At 32.5% G+C, this 13,196-nt stretch overlaps 1 protein-coding gene across 1 annotated transcript; it reads left to right on the top strand.

The window, feature by feature from the left end:
* The first annotated feature begins 811 nt into the window (after positions 1 to 811).
* On the top strand, positions 812 to 11,122 carry dnajc19 (DnaJ (Hsp40) homolog, subfamily C, member 19). The gene is made up of 6 exons (XM_056448610.1): positions 812 to 948; positions 6,844 to 6,895; positions 6,980 to 7,050; positions 7,129 to 7,208; positions 10,830 to 10,900; positions 10,980 to 11,122. The coding sequence occupies exons 1-6, from the start codon at positions 946 to 948 to the stop codon at positions 11,048 to 11,050; spliced, it is 348 nt and encodes a 115-aa protein (XP_056304585.1). The 5' UTR covers positions 812 to 945; the 3' UTR covers positions 11,051 to 11,122.
* Positions 11,123 to 13,196: the final 2,074 nt, after the last annotated feature.

The following is a 13,196-nucleotide window of genomic DNA, read 5'->3' as shown; positions in this document are numbered from 1 at the left end:
TCCTTCAGCTTAGTCGCTTTATTTAGCCCCGCCACAGTAGAATGAACCTTCAACTTATCCACCATATGTTTTACGCAGCAGATGCCCTTCCAGCTGCAACCCAGTACTGGGAAACACCCATAAACTCTCACATTCACACTCATACACTACAGCAATTTAGTTTATTCAGCTGACCTGTAGCGCATGTCTTTGGACTTGTGAGGGAAACTGGAGCACCCGGAGGAAACCCACGCGAATGTGGGGAGAACATGCAAACTCCACACAGAAACGCCAACTGACCCAGCCTTGACTTATATCGCGGCCGCCTAAGACTGCAGAATAGAGAGGGCACCTCCCTCACCACCCGCGACCTCAGTTATATCCGCGAACGCTGCCATGTGATTGGCTGATTAGAAAAATGCGTTAAGGAGCAGTGGACGGGTGTACCTAATAAAGTGGCCGGTAAGTGTTTTTTCTTGAAATATGTTTATGTTATGAATAATCCAACAACAGCCTATCGTGAATTTGATATTTTATGCGAATACACTTTTGAAAAGACACTTGAAGAACAACTTATTAATACTTAATAAACAATCACCATTTCAGATATTGTTACTATGGTTACCTTTATGTTTCTGCACCGATGAGCTCTGACCAGAGATTTTCTCTCTGAGCGTCTGGTAGGGGTGGACGTCAATAAAAGACAATGAAAGGATCATATAATAAATACTCTTGAATAATTCTCGTTAATTTCCGGTCGCAGCTGTATCCCCTTTAGCAAACACCCATTTGGACTTACGACAGAAGACGTCGGTTTTTGCGACGTGCAGGCTTGGTTTGCGGCTAGTCGCTCTCTGAAGTTCAGAAGCCTCCACAACAACAGCACATGAGCTTGACATTTAGCAGTCAGTTATGATTCAGGTTATGATTATAGATTATTACAACACAAGATCTTAGCAGGAAAACATGGTAAGTGTTTCTCCTTCATTTGAAACCGTGTTAACGCGATTTTGTTGCGTTTAATCGTTTGTTTACAAGAAACTGAGAGGCAGAATTAGCACTTTGCTAACTGAGAATGACATAATTCATGCTTACAGATTTCTGAGGTAAAAATGTACATATATTTCAATAATTGTATTGAGTGTTGACGTTTCTTAAACGTGGTAATTTCATTGTAGAACATGTAAACGTTAAACTTTTGAAAAACTGATATCTGAGACTGTAAATATGTGATGTATTATTATTATTATTATTATTATTATTATTATTATTATTATTATTCAAATACAGTCAGATGATAATAATCAGTCCTGTGGGTGTGAAATAATCTGCATAATATCGTAATATAATGTATTTTTTATTTGTAGATATTGTCTGATTTGTCATTATAATAATCAGAAGCTGGAATGTTGATGTGTTTTTTAGATGAAATAAAGTTAAATATAAAAATATATCAGGTCTAAGATATGTCACAAAGTTTGTGACACTGATATGATATGACGCAGTATGAGAAGTACTAAGACATAAGTTAAAATTATATGATCAAATGCACACATCAGAAATACAGATTACAATATAATGCAGATTATGTCACATCTACAGCACTGGTTATTATCATTTCAATTTGTCATAATGTTCATAATGTTTATTTCATCATTAATATAATATTTTCGTCTTAGTTCCTTTATTAATCTGAGGTCACCACAGTGGAATGAACCGCCAACTTATCCAGCATATGTTTTACGCAGCAGATGCCCTTCCAGCCGCAACCCAACATTGGGAAACACCCATTCACTTTTGCACTCACTCACATACACTATGACCAATTGAGCTTATTCAATTCACCTATGGCGCATGTGTTTGGACTCCACGCGAACACGGGGAGAACATGCAAACTTCACACAGAAATGCCAACTGACCCAGCCGAGGTTCGAACCAGCGACCTTCTTGCTGTGAGGCGACAGCGCTACCCACTGCACCATTGATGTCATGTCATAACTTTTGACATGTTTATTAAATGTATGTTCGTCACAACATGCAAAATATATTTTTTATAACTATAAACTATATATAATCAGTATTTTTATAACTATATATAATTAATATTTTATAACTATATATGATCAATATTTTATAACTATATATAATCAATATTTTTATAACTATATATAATCAATATTTTTATAACTATATATATAATCAATACTTTTATAACTATATATAATCAGTATTTTATAACTATAATCAGTATTTTTATAACTATATATAATCAATATTTTATAACTATATATGATCAATATTTTATAACTATATATAATCAATATTTTTATAACTATATATAATCAATACTTTTATAACTATATATAATCAATACTTTTATAACTATCTATAATCAGTATTTTATAACTATCTATAATCAGTATTTTATAACTATATATAATCAATACTTTTATAACTATATATAATCAGTATTATTATAAGCATCTATAATCAGTATTTTGTAACTATATATAATCAATACTTTTATAGCTATATATAATCAGTATCATTATAAGTATCTATAATCAGTATTTTATAACTATATATAATCAATATTTTTATAACTATATATAATCAGTATTTTTATATATATATATATATATATATATATATATATATATATTAGGCTTGTGCCGGTATTCGGTAATGCGATAAATCACGGTAATGAATATGCACGATATTGTTATCGCGGGCACTTCAAAATACCGTGAAAAATAATAGATCCGAATTTATATTCTTAGAACGCGCCTTAGCTTATTTTCCATCAACCGCTTGAAGAAACACTGCGTATATGCTGCGCAGAACTGATGTGCACTCTGATGTAAACAGTCCCCGCATGTAGAAGCCCTGTGTGCGCAGTGCGCGCCGCCGCTGCCACCACACTATAATCCTCACACGCAGGCCATCTGGCAGACTGGGCACTTTACCGGTGGGCCGACGTACTTTTTGGGCCGGGCTGATCATCGTCTTATGATCTGATCGGCCCATAAAAGGCTTAGCAGCCTATCGTTTTTTTCTGCCTTATTGATTGACGCTGCTGTGATCTGTGACTCTCTGAAAGTAGATGCTTTTTTTCCCGGACAGACAGACCGGGCCGGTCCATGTGACACCCTGCAGCCCATTGGCTCTTTTCGGTATTGACATTGGGCTGGCCCAATCACAAACTCCTATTTTGGACTCCGTGTGAGCGTGCGTCGTCTGTGTGTATTTGTCAAAATAGTCGAGAGTCAGAGAGAAGAAACGCAAGGGAGGCGCAGAGAAATCGCGGGAAATACACCGGCGTTTCATTTAGCGATTCTGAAAAGTTCTCTGTTCATTCTAGTACACGGCTAAAACGCAAATCACGTGACCACACACTCTCTGCCCAGAGCTGCAGCCACTAGTTCAGCGGGTGAGCAATAACCCCAGGTCAGAGTATAGTGCATGTCAGACAGTTCATCTGCTGGGTGATCTCATCTCACTATAGTTAAACGTGATATTGAATTCATCTTGTTGTCTCTATCTAACAATTCTTATGTCTTTTGAATCACTTGTTCTCAGTTAACTGTTTTGGCTGAGTGCAAAGCTAATTATATTTATGTAACCACATACACTGATTCTGCACATTGACTGATTGCTTACCTTTATCGTTTAAATTTAATGTACGTTATACTGTAATAATGGCCATTATTGGTTATTAAAACTGATATTCTGCAAAAGAGACAGGGTAAAGTTCATTCTTTTCAATGGAAATGAAAGGAGACAGTTATATTTAAGCCCTGTTTTGATATAAATATGCAGTGTGAAGATGATGCTCATAAAAATATGCAGCTACACGAGGCTGTTTGGTGTCTGTTAATCATAATATCAAAATGAAACAAATTTGACTTATATTATGTTTTCATTGTTTAGATAGTGAAACAGCAAGCAGGATGAGGTGAAAGGTTAAAATGTAACACTGTTCCCTTTGAAGATTTACCCATGCATTAGCAGGCAGTTTTTGTTATGTTTGTTATTGAATATAGGCTGAGTCAATAGTGTATTGAATAAGCTAAATTGGCTGTAGTGTATGAGTGTGTGTGAATGAGTGTGTATGGGTGGTTTCCAATATTGGGTTGTGGCTGGAAAGGCATCTGCTGCATAAAACATGCTGGAATAGTTGGCAGTTCATTCCACTGTGGCAACCCCTGATAAATAAGGGACTTATGCGAAGAAAAATAAATGAATGAATAGTGTATTTTTTAGAACTCAACAAATATCTTTATGGACAGTATACAGAAATTAAATTGAGATTAAAGTTTGTATTTATTTATTTATTTCATATATATGGCTTTTGTGTTTTATAGAATATGAGTTGATAAAAATATTGGACGTGCATAGATAGATAGCATTTTGATTAAATTTAGTGGGCCGCTCTGGCCCAAAATGCCAGGCCCGATTTTTTTTGCCCCTGTCCAGCCCTGCTCACACGAAGAAGAAGCATGGCGGAAGGAGGAACGCTGCCGACAATTTATCCCCCTTCAAAAAGGTTAAAGTCAGAAGTTTGGAAATATTTTGGGTTCCAAAAAAATGCAGAGGGATTACGAAGACGGTTTCCCTTTTGCACATTCACTTTGATATAATTGCTCAAGTTTACTTTTATATTGTGTATTGTTTTATTTATATTTATTTGTATTTAAATGTTTGAAGTACTTTTAGTTAATTAAAAAGTTATTAAAGTTTTGTTATTGAAGTTTTTTGTGTTTTTTTACCTGTTTCTCTAGTAAAATTACAATATCGTGATAATACCGTATACCGTGATAAAAGCTCAATCAATTAATCGCAGCATGAAAATGTGATACCGGCACATGCCTAATATATATATATATATATATATATATATATTAATCAGTATTCTATAACTATATATAATCAATACTTTTATAACTATATATAAAATCAGTATTTTATAACTATATTTAATCAATACTTTTATAACTATATATAATCAGTATTTTATAACTATATATAATCAATATTTTTATAACTATATATAATCAATATTTTATAACTATATATAATCAATATTTTTATAACTATATATAATCAGTATTTTATAACTATATATAATCAATACTTTTATAACTATATAGAATCAGTATTATTATAAGTATCTATAATCAGTATTTTATAACTATATATAATCAATATTTTTATAACTATATATAATCAATATTTTTATAACTATATATAATCAATATTTTATAACTATATATAATCAATATTTTATAACTATATATAATCAGTATTTTATAACTATATATAATCAGTATTTTTATAACTATATATAATCAGTATTTTATAACTATATATAATCAATATTTTTATAACTATATATAATCAATATTTTTATAACTATATATAATCAATATTTTATAACTATATATAATCAATATTTTTATAACTATATATAATCAATATTTTTATAACTATATATAATCAATATTTTATAACTATATATAATCAATATTTTTATAACTATATATAATCAATATTTTTATAACTATATATAATCAATATTTTATAACTATATATAATCAATATTTTATAACTATATATAATCAGTATTTTTATAACGATATATAATCAGTATTTTATAACTATATATAATCAATATTTTTATAACTATATATAATCAATATTTTTATAACTATATATAATCAATATTTTATAACTATATATAATCAATATTTTTATAACTATATATAATCAATATTTTTATAACTATATATAATCAATATTTTATAACTATATATAATCAGTATTTTATAACTATATATAATCAATATTTTTATAACTATATATAATCAATATTTTTATAACTATGTATAATCAATATTTTTATAACTATATATAATCAATATTTTTATAACTATATATAATCAATATTTTTATAACTATATATAATCAATATTTTTATAACTATATATAATCAATATTTTATAACTATATATAATCAGTATTTTATAACTATATATAATCAATATTTTATAACTATATATAATTAGTATTTTTATAACTATATAGAATCAGTATTATTATAAGTATCTATAATAAATACTTTTATATCTATATATAATTAATATTTTTTGACAAAATTTTTTTTAATTAAAATTAAAGATACTAATATATCATATAGGTGAATTGGGTAAGCTAAAATTGTATGTAGTGTATGTGTGTGAGTGTGTATGGATGTTTCCCGGTGATGGGTTGCAGCTGGAAGGGCATCCACTGCATAAAACATATGCTGGATAAGTTGGCGGTTCATTCCGCTGTGGCGACCCCAGATTAATAAAGGGACTAAGCCGAAAAGAAAATGAATGAATGAATGAATAACTTGCATTACATTTTTAAAATATAACTCAAATATTATTACTTAATTTTTAAAAGTAATGCATTACTTTATCCGTTACTTAGAAAAGTAATATTAGAAAAGTTATATCAAGTGTAAGTATATAAGTATTTTATGAAAGGAAAATTAATTTAAAATTAAAAATGACTTAAAATAATAAATTAAATATTTAAAAAAATGTCAAATTTAATTTAAAATGAAAGATATTACGTTTAAAATGTAATAATTTTGGAGATGTTTATTAAATGTTCTTTACAACATGCAAAAACCACTGTTGATTAGGAAACACTGTATATTTGTGAGATACAATTTTATACATCACACAATCAGTGCCGTGCTGAGTATAATAATATAAGGATTGTTTTATGATTGGCGTGTCTGATGCTCAGAATAATGCAAATTAGCTCAATTAATGCAAATTGCTCAATCAGGGGTGATTGTTTAATGTGTTTCAGGCCAGTACTATGGTGGCCGTGGGTCTTACCTTGGCGGCAGCAGGGTTTGCAGGTACGATTCCAGCGAAATATCACACAAACATCCGTCTGTTGCTTAATTACGGCCGATTGTTTTCTTATCGTGTTTTTTTTGCAGGTCGCTATGCAGTGCGAGCCATGAAACATATGGAGCCACAAGTGAAACAAGCTCTGGAAGCGTCCAAATCTGCAAGTTATATTTTCATATTGTGCAATCCCTAGTTTTACTAGTGCGGAAATAACTTTTGCTTGTGTGTTGTGCGACAGGCGTTCGGTAGCGGATACTACAGAGGCGGATTTGACCCCAAGATGAACAGGAGAGAAGCGTCTCTTATTCTCGGCATCAGGTTAAATATGTTTTCATAAACAGCATGTATATAATTGTTTGTTTAACCCTTGTGTGCTGTTGGGGATGTTTTCATCCACTCTGTGGTGATTTTGAGTCTTGATTTGGCCACAGATTTCTCTGTGTTTCAGCAAATCGCATGATTTTTGCTGACAAATCTCATTTGGACACATATTTTGGGAAAATGCTTTGAAAGTTTTTCAAAAACTCATCAATACACTCAAATTGACTCCCCTTTCATTATGTTGGGGGCTGTTTTTGCCCCATTGACTTCCATTATAATATTTTTGATGCATTGACACCATATAATCAAGCATTCTTGATTGTTTCCCCTGTTTGGAAAGAGAAGATATTTTGAAAAATGTTAATAATAATAATGTATAATGTTTTAAATGTTATTTAAAAGCCCTTGTGTGCTGTTGGGGATGTTTTCATTCTCTCTGAGGTGATTTTGAGTCTTAATTTGGCCACAACTTTCTCTGTATTTCAGCAAATGTGATGATTTTTGGTGATAAATCTAATTTTGACACATATTTTGGGAAAATGCTTTGAAAGTTTTTCAAAAACTCATCAATACACTCAAATTGACTCCCCTTTCATTATGTTGGGGGCTGTGTTTGCCCCATTGACTTCCATTATAATGCCTTTTTTTATTGCAAAGCAGTGACAGCATATAATCATGCATTCTCGATTGTATTCAAGAAAGAGAAGATATTTAGAAAAATGTTGGAAACCTGTAACCAAAAATCAAGTAATTTTCTAAATTAAATTTTTTTTTTAAATGTAGCGTAGCTCAACCATTCAATCCTGTTACTATCATTTATGGAAAACGTTTACCTTTCAATTAATTTAGCCATCCCAAACTACCTATTGTGAATAATAATGGCATTATTTATAAGTATATACTCTTTTCAATGTTATTTAACCCTAATGTGTGCTGTTGGGGATGTTTTCATCCACTCTGTGGTGATTTTGAGTCTTAATTTGGCCACAGATTTTTCTGTGTTTCAGCAAATGGGGTGATTTTTGGTGACCAACCGCATTTTGACACATATTTTGAGAAAATGCTTTGAAAGTTTTTCAAAAATTCAGCAACACACTGAAATTGACTCCCCTTTCATTATGTTGGGGGCTGTTTTTGCCCCATTGACTTCCATTATAATATTTTTGATGTATTGACACCATATAATCAAGCATTCTTGATTGTTTCCGCTGTTTGGAAAGAGAAGATATTTTGAAAAATGTTAATAATAATAATGTATAATGTTTTAAATGTTATTTAAAAGCCCTTGTGTGCTGTTGGGGATGTTTTCATCCACTCTGTGGTGATTTTGAGTCTTAATTTGGCCACAGATTTCTCTGTATTTCAGCAAATGTGATGATTTTTCCTGACAAATCTCATTTTGACACATATTTTGGGAAAATGCTTTGAAAGTTTTTCAAAAACTCATCAATACACTCAAATTGACTCCCCTTTCATTATGTTGGGGGCTGTTTTTGCCCCATTGACTTCCATTATAATATTTTTTGATGTATTGACACCATATAATCAAGCATTCTTGATTGTTTCCCCTGTTTGGAAAGAGAAGATATTTTGAAAAATGTTAATAATAATAATGTATAATATTTTAAATGTTATTTAAAAGCCCTTGTGTGCTGTTGGGCATGTTTTCATCTACTCTGAGGTGATTTTGAGTCTTAATTTGGCCACAACTTTCTTTGTGTTTCAGCAAATGGGATGATTTTTGGTGACAAATCTTATTTTGACACATATTTTGGGAAAATGCTTTGAAAGTTTTTAAAAACTCAACAATACACTCAAATTGAGTCTCTATTCATTGTGTTCTGGGCTGTTTTTGCACCATTGACTTCCATTATAATGAGCTTTTTTTTGGCCATGACAGCATATAATCATGAATTCTTGAATGTTGCTGGTTTTCCCTGTTGGGAAGAGGCCAGATGTGTCATTTTTACTGTTGATCATCAGTTGCAATATAAAAAAGCCTCTATATGGAGTACAGTGTGTGTGTGTAAGAGACCGATATTTGCACACTTACCTTGATATGTTAGAGAAAATCAAAATAAGCAGTTCCGCTCTCACAGTAAACACAGTTAAAACCACTATAACCAGCTGTTTTACTCTTAGCTCCATATTAAAGCCAGTAACTTTTTGCACAGGCCTATCTAAAGGGTTAAAGGTGCCAGCTGATGATCAAAACTTTACCACATTTGACCTCTTCCCAACAGGACAAACCACCAACAATAAAGAATGCATGACTATATGCTTTGAAATACAAAAAATGTGATTATAATGGAAGTCAGTGGGGTAAAAACAGCCCCCAACGTAACGAAAGGGGAGTCAATTTGAACAATACACAATGTAAATACTTAAGCATGTTAAGAGTTCGTATAGTTAACCAGAACCCAACCCTAACACACACAAAATAAAGACTTTTTGCGTGTTAAGCTCAGTAGCTAATAAGGAGGGAGCTAAAGATCAGGACGATGGCAAGGAGACCCTCCAACCTGAAAGAGTTGCTCATCGCTAAAGATGTACATGCAAAAATACCAATAGAGACTTGCAAAAAGCTGCTCAGCAATTATAGGAAGCGTTTGATTGCTGTGATGGGCAATAAAGGCTTTTCTATTGATTATTGAGAAGGGTGTGAATAATTTTGGACATGCCACTTTTGGTTCAAATCTAAATAAAAGCTGAGAATTTATTTTTTTTCCCTCCGTGATGCCTCTTGTACATCATCTTATTATCTTTTGGGAGAAGTTGGTGTCATTTCTGGTCAAAAAAACTACTTTCTGGTTGAATAAAAGTAGCTTTTAGGTCAAAATTTGGCCAGCGGTATGAATAATTTTGGACTTTACTATATATGGCTGATGCCAGTATTTTAATGTATTAGTATTAAATATTAATAAATACAGTATTTAAATATTAATTTTAATATTTTAATCTATTGATACATTATTAGATATTGCATTATTTACATATCATTAGATTATACACTACCTAACAAAAGTCTTGTGGTTGATCCCAGTTGAGCAACAAATAATAACTTGACTTCTAGTCTGCAGTATTTTGCATCCCAAATACTGCAGAAGACCTACTGGAACCCACATGTAGCCAAGATTCTCATAGAAATCAGTCAAGTTTGGTGAAGGAAAAATCATGGTTTAGGATTACATTCAGTATGGGGGCGTGCGAGAGATCTGCAGAGTAGATGGCAACATCAACAGCCTGAGGTATCAAGACATTTGTGCTGCCCATTACATTACAAACCACAGAAGAGGGCAAATTCTTCAGCAGGATAGCTCCCGGATTGGCCAGCCCAGTCACCAGATATGAACATTATTGAGCATGTCTGGGTTAAGATGGAGGAGGAGGAGGAGGCGTTGAATCCAAAGAATCTTGATGAACTCTGGGAGTCCTGCATATAAAAAAAACTGCTCACATTTAAAGTGGTTGACTTTAATAAAACAGGAATGCTGATGACTTTAATATTGCCGTTTTAAAACACTGGTTTATTTATGTTTCTGAGCCATCATACAAATGATTTTAAAAGGAGAAAGCAGATTTGACCCGTGTGCCTTTTTCTCTTGTGTTTTCCAATAGTCCTACCGCTAACAAAACAAAGATCAGAGAGGCTCACAGAAAGCTGATGATTTTAAACCATCCTGACCGAGGTCAGTCCTTCTCTTGGCTTAATGCAACATAAGAAATCCTTCAGTATATAAAGTGCTCAGTGTTGTGTTTTAATGACAGGTGGATCCCCATATCTGGCAGCAAAAATCAACGAGGCAAAGGATTTACTTGACGGACAAGCTAAGAAATAAATCTTCTTCAGATGTGTAAATGAATGCACTTGGATTATTTTGTGATCATTAAACATCATGTTGTCATCTGGATCTGATCTCTTTTCATTTAAAAATGAGCAAACTGAGTGGTGCCCAAATCAGATTCTCTCCATTTTGGATTATTGCAATGTGAACAGCGTAAATCTTCATATATTCTTTCATATGAAAACCAATAAGCTTTACTGTGACTGAGCGTGACCCAAACCAGTTTCACTCCATTTTGGTTTATTACAAGTGTGCACAGTAAAAATGTAATGTAATCTAAATGTAAATCTATTGGGTCTGATCTTTTTTTCATATGAAAATCAATGCGCTTTACTGCAGCTGAGCATGGCCCAATCCAGTTTCACTCCATTTTTGGTTTATTTCAGTGTGAACAGTTAAAATCAAATGTAATCTGAATGTAAATCTATTGGGTCTGATCTTTTTTCATATGAAAACCAATGAGCTTTACTGCAGCTGAGCATGGCCCAAACCAGTTTCACTCCATTTTGGTTTATATCAGTGTGAACAGTTAAATTCAAGTGTAATCTGAATGTAAATCTATTGGGTCTGATCTTTTTTCATATGAAAACCAATGAGCTTTACTGCAGCTAATCGTGGGGCAAATTGGATTCACTCTGTTTTGATTCATTACAGCGTGAACAGCAAAAATCTAATTTAATCTGAATGTAAATAAAGTTGGGGTTTGATATTTCTTTCAATGTGAAAATCAATGAGTTTTACTGCAGCTGGGCATGGCCCAAATTGGATTCACTCCATTTTAGATTTTATAGTGTGAATAGCAAAAATTGAATGTAAATCCATTAGGGTCTGATCTTTTTTATAGGCAAACCAATGAGCTTTACTGCAGCTGAGTGTGGCCCAAATCAGATTCACACCATTTTGGTTTATTCTAGTGTGAACAGCAAAAATTGAATATAATCTCAATTTTAATACATTAGGGTCTGATCTTTTTTTTCATATGAAAACCAATGAACTTTACTGCAGCTGAGCATGGCCATATTAATGTTATTATATTATTAATGACCTCCAGAGCGTCTGGAACGTGTCAAGAGCATCTGTTCTCCACGTCTCATGGCTTTAAACGCCACCACGCATTCATGTGTCGGCATTGTCTTCTGAGGTGAAAGTCATTTATTGAATAAAGAAAATGTTCACGCAGCTTCTTCTACCGCAGCTAATTCTGTTTTTAATGTTGATATTTGGCGTCAGTTAATCAAGAAGACGATTCTGACGATTTTGTTCTCTTTGACTCGTTGGATGGAAACGCTGCTTTATTTCAGCTAAATTGTACGAATTAATCATACAAATTAGCCACTAAATCAAATATTTATGAAATGCAGTGAGATTGCGTTGGATATTCCAGTTTTGCACAAATTTAATTCACATTTTTGAATGGAAACATGGCTATTGCCTACTTTTCAGTCGGACAAAGAACAAAGTCACGTACGAGAATGGCATGTCCTTTTTTAATGAATAATTATCTTAAATTCACTGACCTTCGCCATGGACATGTGCTGTAACTAGATTAATGAGATTAATACTCGCCCTAAAAACTATATTTTAGTTCTGCGTACATTCTAAATGGCTTATCAACCTCCACCACTTGATCAATAAAAAGGCAGACACACAAGTGCACTTTCACATCTATTAAAAACTCAACTTTAGAAATTTTAGCAACGTGTGTAAAAGTAGGAACCCTAAATGAAACATTTCCACTAAGGTTATATGCAGTCTCGTTTTGTCAAATTTGTTGTAGAAACTATGCAGTAGCCTATTTTATGTCATTTAATGCAATTACATCTGAAATAACTTCAAAATTATGGCCAATTCCCCACTTTTTCAAGTGAAAAGTTAACCGTCACACATTACTAATTTTATTATACTTAAATGTAAACGTATGCATTAACTTGAGCAGCTGTTTTCCGGTCTGACGCATTCTCCTGCGTATGAATGGAAGTCCATGGGGAGAAAAGTGCAGTGTGACCGCAGTTTAAGTGTACTCAAAGTAGTAATTTTTTTTAATATAATTATTTTTTAGGGGTTTTCACCTTTAATGTGATAGGACAGTGGAAATTTAAAGACAGGAAAGTAGAGGGAGCAAAGATAGGGGAAGGGTCGG

The sequence above is a fragment of the Danio aesculapii genome, chromosome 22, assembly GCF_903798145.1.
Source record: "Danio aesculapii chromosome 22, fDanAes4.1, whole genome shotgun sequence".
Taxonomy (NCBI): Eukaryota; Metazoa; Chordata; class Actinopteri; order Cypriniformes; family Danionidae; genus Danio; species Danio aesculapii.
The sequence above is the reverse complement of the archived record's forward strand: the minus strand, read 5'-3'. Positions and strand labels throughout refer to the sequence as shown.

Coding starts and splice junctions, on each gene's coding strand:
- dnajc19 (XM_056448610.1), top strand. Junction 6,896..6,979: donor GGCGGCAGCAGGGTTTGCAG/GTACGATTCCAG, acceptor TTTTTTTTGCAG/GTCGCTATGCAGTGCGAGCC. Junction 7,209..10,829: donor TCTCTTATTCTCGGCATCAG/GTTAAATATGTT, acceptor GTTTTCCAATAG/TCCTACCGCTAACAAAACAA.